This window comes from Penicillium longicatenatum (genome assembly GCF_028827895.1).
Source record: "Penicillium longicatenatum strain IBT 33135 chromosome Unknown contig_3_segment0_segment0, whole genome shotgun sequence".
NCBI classification, from domain to species: Eukaryota; Fungi; Ascomycota; class Eurotiomycetes; order Eurotiales; family Aspergillaceae; genus Penicillium; species Penicillium longicatenatum.
The window spans coordinates 3,612,820-3,627,545 of record NW_026643121.1 but is presented as its reverse complement, the minus strand read 5'-3'; the positions used below and the strand labels follow the sequence as shown (position 1 = coordinate 3,627,545).

General features: G+C 46.4%; 6 protein-coding genes across 6 annotated transcripts; 3 read left to right on the top strand and 3 right to left on the bottom strand.

The window, feature by feature from the left end:
- Nucleotides 1-323: 323 nt before the first annotated feature.
- Nucleotides 324-683, bottom strand: N7484_006714 (uncharacterized protein; the record flags this gene model as incomplete). The annotated part of the gene is given in 2 exon segments (XM_057117132.1): nt 324-496; nt 515-683. 2 exon segments carry the CDS (start codon nt 681-683, stop codon nt 324-326), a joined length of 342 nt encoding a protein of 113 aa, XP_056973015.1.
- Nucleotides 684-2,250: 1,567 nt separating this feature from the next.
- Nucleotides 2,251-2,814, bottom strand: N7484_006713 (uncharacterized protein; the record flags this gene model as incomplete). The annotated part of the gene is made up of 3 exons (XM_057117131.1): nt 2,251-2,532; nt 2,626-2,706; nt 2,776-2,814. The coding sequence occupies 3 exons, from the start codon at nt 2,812-2,814 to the stop codon at nt 2,251-2,253; spliced, it is 402 nt and encodes a 133-aa protein (XP_056973014.1).
- A 573-nt stretch (nt 2,815-3,387) lies between these two features.
- N7484_006712 (uncharacterized protein) lies at nt 3,388-3,890 on the top strand (the record flags this gene model as incomplete). The annotated part of the gene is made up of 3 exons (XM_057117130.1): nt 3,388-3,420; nt 3,494-3,530; nt 3,592-3,890. The coding sequence occupies 3 exons, from the start codon at nt 3,388-3,390 to the stop codon at nt 3,888-3,890; spliced, it is 369 nt and encodes a 122-aa protein (XP_056973013.1).
- Nucleotides 3,891-6,481: 2,591 nt separating this feature from the next.
- On the top strand, nt 6,482-7,390 carry N7484_006711 (uncharacterized protein; the record flags this gene model as incomplete). The annotated part of the gene is made up of 1 exon (XM_057117129.1): nt 6,482-7,390. The coding sequence occupies one exon, from the start codon at nt 6,482-6,484 to the stop codon at nt 7,388-7,390; it is 909 nt and encodes a 302-aa protein (XP_056973012.1).
- Nucleotides 7,391-8,719: 1,329 nt separating this feature from the next.
- Nucleotides 8,720-11,607, bottom strand: N7484_006710 (uncharacterized protein; the record flags this gene model as incomplete). The annotated part of the gene is made up of 4 exons (XM_057117128.1): nt 10,776-11,607; nt 9,975-10,191; nt 9,676-9,906; nt 8,720-9,610 (listed from the first exon to the last, which is right to left on the bottom strand). The coding sequence occupies exons 1-4, from the start codon at nt 11,537-11,539 to the stop codon at nt 8,720-8,722; spliced, it is 2,103 nt and encodes a 700-aa protein (XP_056973011.1). The 5' UTR covers nt 11,540-11,607.
- Nucleotides 11,608-12,491: 884 nt separating this feature from the next.
- Nucleotides 12,492-13,941, top strand: N7484_006709 (uncharacterized protein; the record flags this gene model as incomplete). Its single annotated transcript, XM_057117127.1, has 3 exons — nt 12,492-12,588; nt 12,660-13,676; nt 13,733-13,941. 3 exons carry the CDS (start codon nt 12,492-12,494, stop codon nt 13,939-13,941), a joined length of 1,323 nt encoding a protein of 440 aa, XP_056973010.1.
- Nucleotides 13,942-14,726: the final 785 nt, after the last annotated feature.

The window sequence follows — 14,726 nt, the reverse complement described above, 5'->3', positions numbered from 1 at the left end:
AAATATGGTGGTAACTGGTTGTGAAAGTGGTTCAACGGACAAGATTGGTACGTGAACGATTGACTTGATTAGTTTTTCCATCAGATGGATTACTTATCAACAGCTCCAGAGCCTCCTTCCTGTCAATATTTTCTGCAACGATGTTCTCAAGGCCTTATTCCTCCCAACCCAATCCGCGTCAGAGTCCTGGAGAGCCTCCTTCCTGTCATTATCCTCATCATCGGTGTCCTCAAGGCCCTCGCGTTTCTGATCATATTCCGGGTTTAGGGCTCCTGAGTCTTCTTGAATCAAAGTCAATCTCAGAAATTCCCATACTTTGCACATCATCCTCTGGGGTAACCTTCAGAGCTATCCCATGGAGGCTCCCAGTCCAAGGACTCGTTCTCTAAATCAGCCCAGCTCGAGGCCTCTGGCACCATTGTTGATTCTTGTTGGGCTGATGTTCGCAGATCGACTTCGTCCGAGGCATTGGAATCACCCTTGACGTTCTCTTTATCTTGAATATCAGCCTAACAAAGGCATCTTCTCTTTGATGCAGGTCTCTTCGGAGTCGGCTCGGATGGGGTGAGGTTGGGGGTGGGGGTGCGTTGACTGTTCGCCCTGCTGGGGTTCACGATCAACACATAGAGGTTCGAGACAAGCCATCTCGACCACTTCTTATTGACCATGCGTGACATTGCCATGATTAAAGAATTAGCATTAATCAAGATTCAATTGACAATTAAGAGGAATCATTGGTCATTAATTGGATGGAATGAAAGTGGTGGACGTATACAAGTGGGCTACCCGTCTATACTTGGAAGTCCCGTGCCTCCTCGAAGCAAAAGGGACAAACGGACTCTACTTTGAGTTGGAAACTGTCATTTTGACTTTATGTTATACATCACTTCTATATCAATAAAGAATTAGCTTTAAGATGAAATTGGCATCACTCGTTATATCATTGATTGCCCCCATTGTCCCGAGAATTTTGGGCAATTTATTGGTATCGGATCTCTGCATGGTTAAATCATGATCTATGTGTTCCAATTTTTCACGAGGCAAGATCAATTTGAGGCCTGGAGAGCTTCCTGCGTAAGGAAAAAGGCGTGAGTAATATCGTGGGTGATGAGTTCTGTCAAGAGATCGCACATGAGATTTTGACATGAAAGCTTTAAACACGGCATGCAGCTACTATCGATAGACTCGAAGTTTCTCAAACTCTGGCAGGGCGTTATAGTTTTGTTTCACCGACATAGTTTCACCGACATAAACATTTGTACTGCTTTCGTGTAGATATAGAGAACATCAATTGATCGACCAGGGAACCGGACTTAAAAGCATTGCTAATGCCAAAGCGTTCCCCTCATTCAACACTTCCACAAAGTTCTTATCTGTCCAAAGCGTCATAATTGGCCACTAATGATATGTTTAGCTGCTTTACTACAATGGGAACCGTAAGTATTTCCCCAAGTGCGGGTCCGGTAGGGTCAACCCAACAATCAACTTTTGGGAAGGCATATACCACTCAGTATTAGACGGGCTCGCTTCAAAAAAAGCCTTTTTTTAGTCCATGACTATAGAGAACTATTTTGAGAAGATATAACGAAGATCCATATAGCTTTGGTGACGATAGAGCGGTTTGAAAGTTGATATGTGAATATGGACGGCCCGTCGAAGCATTCACTGAGCTTTTAAACCCCTTTAACATTATTTACGAATTATTGAAATAAGTACTTCTTAGGTTGTATCTAAAGTTTATCTATAGAGGAAGATATATTATTATTTAATAGTACCTTCAGGGGTATGTATCAGAATTATGGTGAGAGATACTATACGTAATTGATGTGGTTGTGAAAAGGGTGACGAGACAATTACTAGTGGTTAGAAAGCTTAGGCTAGATTTTCATAGAATATTAAGAGATAGTTCTGTGCGTTTGATGGGTATTAGTAACTGTGAGTAATTATGCAGAGTCTTAGTAAGACATGGTGGTGTGGTGAACTGTTTAGTGATTACATATAATTGATGGAGTAGGCCCAAAAACTGATCTGGGGAAATACTTTTGACCAGTTAGTGTATTTTTTAGATTCCAATACAAGATAGGATATCATTATGATCACAGCTGCATAAGGCAGCCTAGGTAGGAGGGTATCAGAAGTAAAATATAGTAAGCCCACGCTCTTGATAAGTCAACCTCATAGGTAGCGAGAGATAATCACTACTAGATATACTAAATACAAGAAAATGAGTACGGGTTTGAAGACCCAAAGCTACTCCTGCTGAGCGGAACCCGAACAAATCCGCAGCTGCAATTCAGGAGGGCAAGCCTCCGTCTCCGCACCAGAATCCAACTGCAGGGCATTCGCTGCCTCAGTCAGATCATCTTCCACATCCCGCAGCTGTGTGGTGTCGCTCTCCATCGCTGCCAACCGCGCCTCGCGGCTTGGCAACGGATCAACAACCGCCCAACTAGCTTCCACGGGCACCTCCTCCTCTTCCTCATTCCTCTTATTCTCTGCCTCAAGGACATCTCTCCTCCGCAGACGCCGAGCCTTTTCATTTCTTCACTTCTTCTCGCGGTGGTGCTGTAGTTGCGCAGCGTTGCGCTATTCCGGCGCAGGGGGAGCAGGGGCCGCAGGTCCAACAGGAGCCCGTTCTTCGCGGGCAGCAGGACGCGCCTTTCGTACAGCCGGGGTATAAGGATGGCGATCGCGAGTGGAGTTTTTCTAGATGTCTAAACACGTATATTTAGTATATAGACTAATATTAGGAAAAACTCAAGCATAGATACTTACTCCTTTGATCGGTCCTCTCCCTAGCGAAATGGCGAGCATGAAGAAGCAAAAATCCAATAGTCCATCACGCTGCCTGAGATGACAAGGGCTGTCGGCCCCGAGGCATTCGAAGATGTATAGCTCCTGTTAAGGAACCAAACAGGACAAAAACCAGACAAACACGCGAACTAGATAGAAATCAATCTTCGCACTTCGCGACTTGACTTTTTCCTCGCACCTCATCACTTTCTTGATTTGGCCCTCATCAATCTAAGCCGCAGCCATCTCGTTATTTTATCTGAAGATCACGATGCCATCATATTCATCCAAGGTAAGCTTTTCGTTTCCTTCATCAAGATATTATTCTTCACGCGAAACCTCCACGACTTATGTGCTTTATGTCCTGATGTCAGGTCCACCTCATTTCTATGGTGTTTGACCATGATTGACATCAGCACCTAAATGCACTAAGCCATGGGGGATTTAGATAATGAATCCATGCCCACATGAGAAATCTAAAATGCGAATACTGATAATATATTCCGTTAAATTTGTTACTATTGTGGCAAGAAGGGCCAAGTTAAATCAGAATGTTTTCGGTTCCAAGCGGACATCGACCAGAGAAATGTCAACATGAGTATCCTACAGGCACAGCTAAATTCGGAGGTTTGTTTTAATCCTGATCTTGATCTTGGCCGTAGAGAAAATGGGATTTTATACTGATGAAATTCATTTCTAGGCTCGCCGTTCTCCTAGGCCGAGGGTTGGTAGAAGGGGTAAGTGTCCATGTCTAGATTTCTCTAAATGTTGGTTTACATACTAAACGTGTGTGTTTAGACATCCCTCGGAATGCCGCAAGGGATCGACACCCCGCCAACCGCGATGCACCAAGGCCACGCGTTGATACACGCGATGTTCCTCCGGTCGCCGCCCCTCCCACGGCCGCCGCGCCACCGATCACTCTCCCTGCGCCGAAGATGCGCAATGCAGCGCAGCTGCATCACCATCGCGAGAAGAGACATCGCAATAAGAAGGCCCGCAGAGAACGGAAGCGAGATGCTCCCGAGTTGGAGGATGCTGCTGAGTTGGAGAAGAAAAGGGGTCGAGGAAGAGGAGGAGGTGCCCGTGGATGCTAGTGTGCCGCTCGTTGTGGAGAGCGAGACCGCACAGCTGCGGGGTGTAGAAGAGCTAGAAGTGGCGACGGGGGCGTTACAGCTTCTTGATGAGGAGGAGGAGGCCGTCCCTCAAGGTCAACTCGTGGGTTTTTCGCGTCCTGCTGAGTAGGACTAGTTTGAATTGTTCAAATATCGCTAATCCTCATTAGATGTAGCTAGTACTGGTTATCCCCTGCTATGGACTTACTACCTAAGGCGCTGATTTGCTACATTCTACTTGTGTTATTTTCTTACGTAGTGCCTTCTATGAAAAAGTCTTGATTCGGGGTTGGCCTTCATGAGTTCCCGGAAGAAGGGGGGAATTCTCTTTGGAGAGCAGTGGGAATCAAGACAAGCCTTCGTCTTGCCCCCATGGGAAAAGCGAATTAATTGCATCATTGAGGATTCCACGGAAGCCGCGATCAAGTCACACGACATGATTATGAATCAGTCAAGAGGAAAAATGGTTTTCTTCACGGACGGAAGTGGGTATGAAGGCAAAGTTGGTGCTTCTGCGGTCGCACCCGACCGTGGAATCCAAACGCGTTAATTCCTCGGCACCACAGAACAAGCCATAGTTTACTCCGCGGAGCTCGCTGGAGTGGAGATGGCCCTTAATAAGTTCAAATCCTTTCAATCAGAATAGGTTCGCGAACTGGTTATCTTCGCTGATAGCCGCGCTGCAATTCAAGTAGTGCAAAATCCAAAGCGTCCCTCTGGCCAGCATATTCTCCGCGCGATCTACGCATACGTCCACGAACTTCGAGCTCTTTAAGCGCCCACGTCCCCCTCGAACTACTAGACGACCTCTTAATTTCGATCTAATGGATTCCCGCACACGTGGGCATTCCGGGGAATGAGCTCGCAAACGCGGCGGCGAAAAATGCGGCTCTTGGAGGGGCTGAAATTAAGGCTAATCTAATGGGTTTTGGTGGGCCCTAATGGGGTTAGGTCGATTTAGGGAAGTCTAATTGAGGCTATACTATAGAGGGAATTGCGGGGACGGAAGCGGAAAATCCCATTCTCCGCTCGCCGCAACAGCGAAGCAGTAAGTTCGACGGCGAATTAAAGAGGGGTGCCCATCACTGGGCAAGAGATTTTTCCCATTCCGCGCAGGTATGCGGGATTGTTCCCCGGTCCACACATTTGCGGAAGATGCTGTGCATACGTTTACAAAACGAACGGCGGATTGAGAACCTTCAATAAGCCTAAGTATATTCCCTTCACCGAAAGAAGGTGTAGCAATCCGGATTGCGATGCGAAGAATCTGACGGGATTCTTTCCTATTTCGGAAAAGTGGGCAAAAGTATTCCCTGGTCCCCATATTTGCGCTGGATGATATCGCTGCCGCCGATATCTGGAAGAACCGCCCCTTGCTAAGGAACAGCGAAAGATAGCAAGTTTAAAATAGTCAGAGAAGAATCGTGAAGCGAGGAAAGCGAAGTGGTCGCTAAAGCCCGGTTGAGGAGCCGGTGAAACACTCCTCCAACCTTTTTTCTTTCTTTTTTCGGTTGTCAAACGAAAAAAAAAAAAGGACTAGCAGCATGATTTGATCCTTTTCGTGGAGCTGTTAATAAGTAATGCATCTGATGGATGAAACCAATCAAGTCAATCGTTCAAGTACTAATGTCTCTTACAGAAATCGCCGTTCTCACTCTTGAGTATAGTGAGTTGCTTTGAAGGAACCCAGCATGTTGTGAAGCAGTGGTAACTCGACTAAGGGTTCGACTCATTCAACTCAAAGCTGGCCTTTTCCCGCGAAATTTCATTGTCCTGGCGACGAAAGGAGTCCTGACGATTGAAACGTCATGGCAAATTCTTCACTCCCAGTTACTACAATGCTAGTGATGAAAGTGCATTCGGGAAAGTCGGCCGCTAAAACCCGGACGGGTCCATTAGTTTTGTCGCTCGAAGGGAATATCAAATCAAGATCAGAGGCCAGCGCACAGAGCTATATGATGTTGAGCAGCATTTTTCAAACTATCAACGGTGGCGCATGCAATCGTCGCGTTCCCCAAAAGCGGGCCGGCGAAAAATCAACTCGTGGCTGCAATTTGCTTCACGGATGAATGCATTCCCCAAACCAACTCAAGGGCAATGGTATTACTGTCTCCTTCGGAACGAGTCAGTGAGCTACTCGTTGAACTCCGGAATCGACTTTCATCATCATTCCGTGCATACATGGTTCCAAAAAGATGGTCACCTCTTCAACTTCTTCCTCAGACGTCGACCGGTAAGGTCGACCGGTCAAGAATCCGACAATATATTGAGAAAATCCCACACTCCGACTTCGAAAATGCATCAGTTTGTTTTCAAGAATGGGTACGGTCTCCACCTCAGACAAAGGACGAAGAAATCTTCCAATTCATCCTAGCAGAATCCTTGAACATTTCGCCAACGCAAATCTTCCGTGATGGCTCTTTCATCTCTCTTGGGGGTGATTCCATCACTGCGATGACAGTGCTTTCCAAATGCCGTCGAATTGGCATTACTATCTCCATACACGATATTCTGCGGTACAAAAGCCTAGACGAGCTAGCCCGCTTTGTCAAAACTACTTCAACGCAGACGGCATGCTCCGATCTAGAGCAGGTCAATGTGCCCTTCCCCTTGAGTTCAATTCAACATTTGCATTTAGCGCATGCAGAGACCGGGAAGAAGCAATTCAATCAGGGCTTTCATTTGACTATATCGCGGCCTGTCGAACCTCATCGTTCACAGAGAGATTTGAAGCGGTAGTTTCACGGCACCCAGCATTGCGAACTAGATTCTGTGCGAATTCCGATGGGGACTGGGAGCAGGTCATTCAGGTTCCTTCTGGAGCAGACTACTACTTCCATGTTACCCACGCGTCCCTTCATGAAGAGCGACAAGAGGCCATCCAAGATGCTAACGGGAAGATCAATCTGGAGTTCGGCCCGCTTGTTGCTAGTGTGCTGTTTATGCCGACTGGAGGCGACACTAGTCACCGGCTTTTCATCACTACTCGTCATCTCGTTGTTGATCTCGTGAGCTGGCGATTCATCCTGGAAGATATTGAAGATCATTTGCGTAAGGGTTGTATCTCCGCGCATCAATCTACTAATTGGCCTACTTGGACATCTCTTCAGGCCCAGCGTCTTGATTCTGTTCAAAGACCGCCTGATATATCATTACCGGTCGTCAACTTCTCTCTTTGGGGTCTGACGGAATGCGACAATGGATATGGCGATATAGTAGAAAAGTCATTCCAGTTACCCTTGGCCGAAACAACTGAGCTTCTTCAAAATGTTCCTGATGTCCTGCAGACAGAACCAATTGATAGTCTGGTTACGGCCACCATTTACGGCTCCACGCAAGCGTTCCCTGAACTCATTGATCTCCCGACAGTCTACTACGAAGGTCATGGTGGGGAGGCGTGGGACAATTCAATTGATCTCTCTCGCACTGTTGGGTGGTGTTGGGAATTACATAAAGGGCGCGGCATTGGCTACGGGCTATGAGCTCGAAATTAAGGCAGCGTAAATCCTATTATGGCTTTTTCACTGTCATATTGCCTGGCATCTAGCCAGTGGAATGGCGATGATTATAGATGTCATGTGAGCTATAGAAAAGATGGTTACGATTTAAAATTGTCATGGTATATTAGCTAGCTGGTTATGTTGACCCTAAGCTAATGGGAAATAAGTAGTTAGCGTGTTTACGTTGTTCTACGCAGTTCTACGCATTACTAATGACGAACCTTGATTCTCATATATCAGTTTAAATGTACGTGCTTATATTCTTTTCAAGTAGCTGTGTCTCCTTCGCAAATTCAATATTTGTAAACGGGATACGTTCTTTTGCTTAAGATGAAATCGAAATCAGATTGCATTCTCGTTTCGTAATCTATGAGATGAGAAGTTCGGGGACCCACTCGTCAGCTGTGGGACCCCCTTGCCAGTCAAGGGCTGAACTCCGATCACCTACATACTACACAGTGGTCTGGCCAAATGCAAATCAGATGTATCATATTTTGTCTCCATAGGGTCGACAAATCTTATAATCAATGCACCCATTCTTCCTAACTTTTCTATCACGATGCCCATAACCCTGGTAACAACGCGGTATACATTTGAGCGCCTGATGTCCTAGTTGGACGCTTTATCTGGTCCTATAAACCAGCGTTTGGGATAGGGCACCCAGAATTTTATAATATAGCACGGTCATGCCTTTCAAGTAAAGATTAGTAAAAGCCAATGCTACATCGTCTTTAGTCTCTTGGCGCATCATACATGAATACGGCGCTTGCATCGGGGACCCAGGAAAATCTGTGTGCGACGTGTGTTCTAGGAGAGAAGTCTTAGCCTACAGCTTTGAGTATTCCTTTTATTGTTACTTTAACAAGGACATCTTATAGATGATGCACTCATTTCCGCTCCCTTTATTGCTTATCTGTGACCTGCAAAGTTTGCTTTTTATTTAACTTGTCCTCTGTGTCTAAGCAGCGTGTACCCACCTTTAATCGTACCTTTACATTTTTTTCTTTCTTAATTCTTCTGAGTTACTCCTGTGGTCATAATATATACTGTCTGGTCTGTGGTGCAACGTAGTTTCAATTGTAGGGGTATTGAATACCAAAATAAAGGCAAAAGCATCAATAAATTTGCAGCACACGAGATAACATGCGATTTAAAGTCACTCTACACATTATCACCACCAATTTCACGTTCAATATTCATTTCCAAGTGAGATGAGAATGCTTCCGAAAGGGGGACGGGGGCAATCGAAGGCGAAGATTATTTCCATTTCCACGGTCATCACTTGCGAATACAGCTTTGGATTTCTGATAGCTATACTTTGTGCTTCACGGAGCAGATCCAGGTCGCCCCATCGGACACAGCACATAGCCTGCCGGGACTACACCGCCAGGTACCCAGTCCGAGATATTCTCCATTGACAGCATGATAGGTTCCAACCATATGACAGCGTGCCGTCTTCAGCTCTGGCCCCAATAGGACATCATAGTATGGCTGATTCACTTTGCGCTGAACAACGTAGAGAGTCTTCCCCCGGCTGAGCTTTGGATATCGCATAGACTCCAGGATGGTTATCCAATCGCAATGGCTGACTTCATCGCCAAACAAGATGCCAGCACCTTTTCCACCCCGAATCGGCTTCAGAAGATATTTTTCTTGCATTACTTCCGACGATTTACAATCCTTGATGAGTTGATCAAGTGCAGCACAGCCCGGCAGAACCGTGGGTGCTATTCCTCGGTTGAGCCATTCGGCCTGCTCGGGAGAAATGACTTTTCTCGAGACGAGAGACCCGAGTTCTTCATGCACGATTCCCAGCATTCTCTTGTCATGGGCTAGCAGAATACTTCTCATATCATTAAAACACCGCATGCTGATTTGGCGTTTCATATTGGGATCAAGTTTGTTCAATTCCCACTGGTGAAGCTCTAGACAAAGTTGGTGAACTTCTTCCATCTTCTCTCCAGACTCGGTCGTTATTGTATCAATAGCATCTGGCTCTGCGAGGCAATACAACTTGTACCCCATTTTCCCAGAAGAATCTGCGATGAGTCGGAGCGTATCCGGAGTTATGAGTCGTGGCTTGAGACCAAGCCGTCTTTTCGCAAACTCAATAAACATGAAGATGTCAATTCCGTGCTCTTGGCCTTTCACAAGGTGCAGAGGAAGCTTTATATCAAAAAGACTCAACAATCCGCCAACAATCTGGTCAATTCCATTTATTTAGCACCAAACAAACTTCGACAGTGGGCCATCGTCTCCGAACCTACCGATTCTGCTTGGGCGGCATGGACTAGATTGCGAGACTCAAGATTGAATGCCGAAAGTGATTCTTGACCAAAACCACCATGCATGTATCCATTCCAGCAGAACCTCGCATTGATTTCACAAATGCGAAATACTTCCACACCAGCGTCGTCAATCTCAATCAAAAAGTCCGGTCTCCATGACCCTTGGCGTTCGTTCCAGGGTCGGAAAAGTTCCGGACTGGAGTCGATCCACTAGTAGAAGAAATATGTCATTATTCCGCACCCTTAAGTACTCACAATAAGAAGAGAGGGTGACTCACGCGCAATAGTTCTTCTTCCTCCGGTTCTAACGGCATTCTCTGGGGAAATTGGGCTTCTTCATCCGTCCACCATCGCTGAATTATATCCTCAAGAGCGAGGTTCAACGCAAAGTGTAAGTTACTCAGCTCGTCGTGGTGCCGCTGAGTGATCAATACTGGATGGGGACATGATGCGTTCAAAGACCCCGCAGGCCATGAAGAGGACCAGTTGCTCAGTCTCAAGACATACTTCCGGCGGATCTCTTCAACGAGGCCAGCATCTAGCCCATTCGGTGGTAGAGGAGGACAGTCCCCAGTCTCTGGGAGGTAAACCAAATGAAGATGATCCAAAATTGTGTTTCTCATTGCGAATGCTGTGACGACAGTGAAATTCGAGGCCAGAGTGAGACAAGACACAAGCCCATTTATAATAGAACGAATAGAGTACTGCCCAAGTAGAAGTCTTCGTGCAAGCCCCTCTAGATCTTCGCTTAGGTGTGTGATAGGTAGTAGGTCGCCTCCCACTACGCCCCTTTTTCTTTTGTTTTTATTTGAATGAAACTGCATGAGCGCTAAGAGGTCTCCACACTGAGGGAATTTGCTAGCATGGATATGCATTGTAACTATGTGGGGCCTGTGAATGGTACCAGAGTACTAGTACAGTTTTTGTCCACTGCGAAGTTGCAATGCATGGTGGCTCATTTAGTATGCATGTATTATTGGGGTCCACATTTTGGAATCATATCCGCAAAATAAAATTAAAATTAAACGAACAAGGAAGAAAAAACAATATATCACTCGGTAATAACATGCATGGTTCACGGACTGCAGGGGCCAAATGATGCCGCATCCCATCGGACTCGCCGAAGGTGTCGGTTTGGATCTTTGACATCATTGCGTGAATGCAACCATCGCCGATTATCCATCATGATGATCGAGCCTTGAGGAAGGCTATGCGGTGCCAGATTAAGAGCCTCTACCTGAGTCTTATTCCCATACAAAATCCTTTTCAGCTCTTCCAATGCCTGGGCGGCATTCTGAGTCAAGGGCACAGTGATGTCGTCACGGAACCGCAATTGGCTGCCATAATTTTTTCCGGGGTTCATCGCGAGCAGATTACCAATAATATGCTGCTCTCCTGAAGTTTTTGCGAACTCAGGAGGGACAATTATTTTGTAATTGCGACTGGAGAGCCACTTTTGCGCGAAAGGGGAGAGCAAGGTGAGGAGTCGATCGACATTCAGCACCGATAACGTGCCACCGCCACAGCGATCTGGCTGAAGGATCTGGAGAGCAAAGTAGCGCGGTGGATTGACCTCGTAACTGCAGTCTGTGTGCCATTCAAACCGGGACATTGTCTCAGATCGAGCTTGGTACCCTTGACTTTGAAAGCTCGCCGGCGAAGGCCGCACATCCCAAAACCAGCCACGCTCAGCGCTGTGCGTGACTGGAAGACCATGATTATAGGCTAGATGGAGGTTCGTAATGATGTTCTGGAGATATTTGCTTTCCACATCCTCGAAGCCAAGCTGCAATTGAACCACGCCCTTGGCTTCAAGAGTTTCGTGTACAGCTTTCAGGTGCATGGCTGTCGAGGCAAAAGCGGGTTGAGAAACCTCGATGAGAGGGATGAGATTTGAGATTCTTGGGCTTCCTTAACTCTATTAGTATTTTGCCTAAAGTTTGTAGAGAAGAGAAACAATGAAAATGAAGGCGTACGGATAGGTTGCGTAGAGTAACCAGCAAAATTCACCCGAATAAAACGCGCAGGACGAAAAGCTCTATTCATTTTGCGGATCCAGTAATTTGCACCAGCTTGTATAGTGAGTATGGCATGAATTCTCAGAATCCATAAAGTTCCGGGCTTGAAGTGCTTTAAATGAAGCAAAAGGTCGGGCTTCACACGTGCAATAATCCATGTCTTACTAGTATAGACCGGTCACATACCTAGGGACCCTTGAACGTCGAATGTGCTACACTGATTTACCACTGTGGACCCGCACCTACGTCCTAGCCAGTTCATTATAGCGGAGTCAAGAGAACTCTTTGAAGTAAAGCACAAATCACGACATGCATACAGGATCTTGTACCAATTTGGAGAGCCGATCTCTGCATTGGCTAGTTTGGCACAGAATTGATACATACAGTATGCGACCCAATGCAAGCGAAGTGATAATACGCAGACTCCTGCATATCCTGGAAGAGAACTAAAATTTGAAATTGGTGGATCAGCAGTTTCTTACCCATGCTCCCCGAATCTGGTGTTTCGATACCGGTTAAGATACAAATAAAATATGCGCCTCTCTCCAGCCCCCTGGCCACCCCCATGGAGGTGCGGCTGAGCCCAGGCTTTTGCTAATGAGGTCGCATCCACAGAGTTCCAAAACCCTTGTTGACCACAAGTTCTCTTGGTCCGATTGTATGTGGCTTCAGACTTTTGATTACACGCCAGTTTCTTCCCATCTTCTTCCCATCTTCTTCCCATCTTCTTCCCATCTTCTTGCCATCTTCTTGCCATCTTCTTGCCATCTTCTTGCTATGAATGACAATCAAGAGAATCTTACAGCGGTAGGCTATAGATGGCGGTCCGCTAAATGGTTCATCCTCTCCACCATTGCAATAGCATTGTTTGCAGGTCTGCCTTCTTGCCCGCCCCTCTCCTCACGCCCATTAACAGGGTCAACTACACACATTAACTCTATATAGAAACATTCTTATATGGCTTTTTGGTCCCTATCCTAGGTTATATGATCCAAAATCGTCTACATATCGACCCCTCCCAAACCCAGAAGTTGACATCCACCATACTGGGCCTTCATGGTGCTCTCGCGGTGCTTTCCGGCCCTATCATTGGACATTTTGCCGATGGAAGCCGCAATAAGAAGGGTGCCCTGCTATGGTCGCTTGGTTTCTGTATTATCGGTACTGGTATAGTCGCGGGCGCTCGTTCGGTCCCTCTGCTACTTATAGGCCGTGCTATGCAAGGCATTGCGGGGTCTGCCGTGTGGATTGTGGGATTTGCGACCGTCGGGGAGACCGTGAGCCCGGACAATATGGGCTCGGCGATGGGGTTGATGATGTCTTTTGCGAACTCGGGGACAGTCAGCGGACCAGCACTCTCTGGTCTACTTCTAGAGGCTACAAGCTACTGGATCACATGGTCTATCCCGGTAATAGTTCTTACTATAGACCTTCTAGCACGAGTCATCATGATTGAACCTCCGTCCGCGTGCAAGAAAAATGGCGATGTAGCTGAGACTACGAATCTGCTATCCTCCGGCCAACACGAACGAAATCCATCCGATGTCGGTGCCTTCTGGCGCATCATGCTTTGCGACGGTCGGGTTTTGACCTGCCTTCTTATCACAATGACCAGTACCATTGTGACCACAAGCCTTGATGCCACACTTCCTCTACATGTTCAGGAAAAGTTTGGATGGGGTCCAAGTTGTGCAGGACTCCTTTTTTCCGGTCTCGTTATTCCGGGCCTCATTGTCGGTCCCATTGCCGGTTGGGTCCGGGATCGAGTAGGTGCACGTGTCCCGATAGTGCTCGGTTCTATACTACAATCCGCACTGCTGGGGTTGATGGGGATTGCTGGGAGCGACGCAGTTCCTTGGGCTAGTGTCCGGACAGGAGGCAAATCAATGTATATAGCGTCCATTATTGGTATAGGCGCAGTGAGACCATTTGTATCCGGTTTAGCGCCTGTCGAATTGACCGGTAGGTTGTGCTCCCTCTAGCATCTGCACATTATGAAACTAACGGGTCTGTGAAAGCTGCTGCCAAATCACGCCAAGAAAAGAGCCCGGGTATTTTCGGTTTACAAGGCGGCATATCGCGCGTTTTTTCTATGCTAGATGTCGCTGCTTCCCTTGGCTCAATGATTGGTCCAATCCTAGGTGGATCTTTGAGGGCACTGGTTGGCTATGAATATATGAGCTGGGCTTGGAGTACGTCGCTTGATACCTTCTATTCGCACTACTAATAATATCAGGTCTCTTTTACCTTATCCTCGCTATTCTAGCAGTGTACTTGCCTAACGCGAGGGAAACCGACAAATTACCCAACTCCGATGAAGGGTTGTAAATTCAAAGTCCATATTCTTTTCAAAGTCTATATTTCACCTTTTCCATGCATGAGCTACATGTGCTGTTCTTCATGACAATAAAAACTCAGGAATTTGGCCTCCAATGCTGTGTGGTGATCATAAAGGCAGGCTCAGATGGTGGTGTGGATTGGACAGAAAAGGCTAATTCATCATTGAGCTAAAGTTTTCTTCGCCTGGACAATAAGGGGAACGTCTGGGAGCAGCTTTATCCCCTCCTTTTAAAATATGCAAAAGCCAAAGACGCCAAAGGCTTCATTTCCTTAATTCGACATGTTCTGCTTCATGATGTTAATAACATTTGTTTTACAATTTCTAATGTTGTTTTGACCAGCGGTGTTCCCGCGGTTTTCACCCTTCTATGCAACAGCCCCGCCGCACAATCATGGATACTTAATATCATCGCCATTAAGAAAAGAAAACACCATTGAAGTCAAATGGCATTATATTTCTGGCCTTGAAGAATTCGAGGTCTTTTTACCAAACTGATCACCAAGGATAACAAGCTTAGAAATTGCGGAATCCAATCTTAATGAATTATGGAAATCACCTCAGAATATCCGAAAACCCTATATATAGAATGTGTCCAGGGGATGGCATCATGCGACATCGCACGACTATCAACAGGGTAGTATCGAAGCTCAAAGGAAAAATGTGAGAGATTT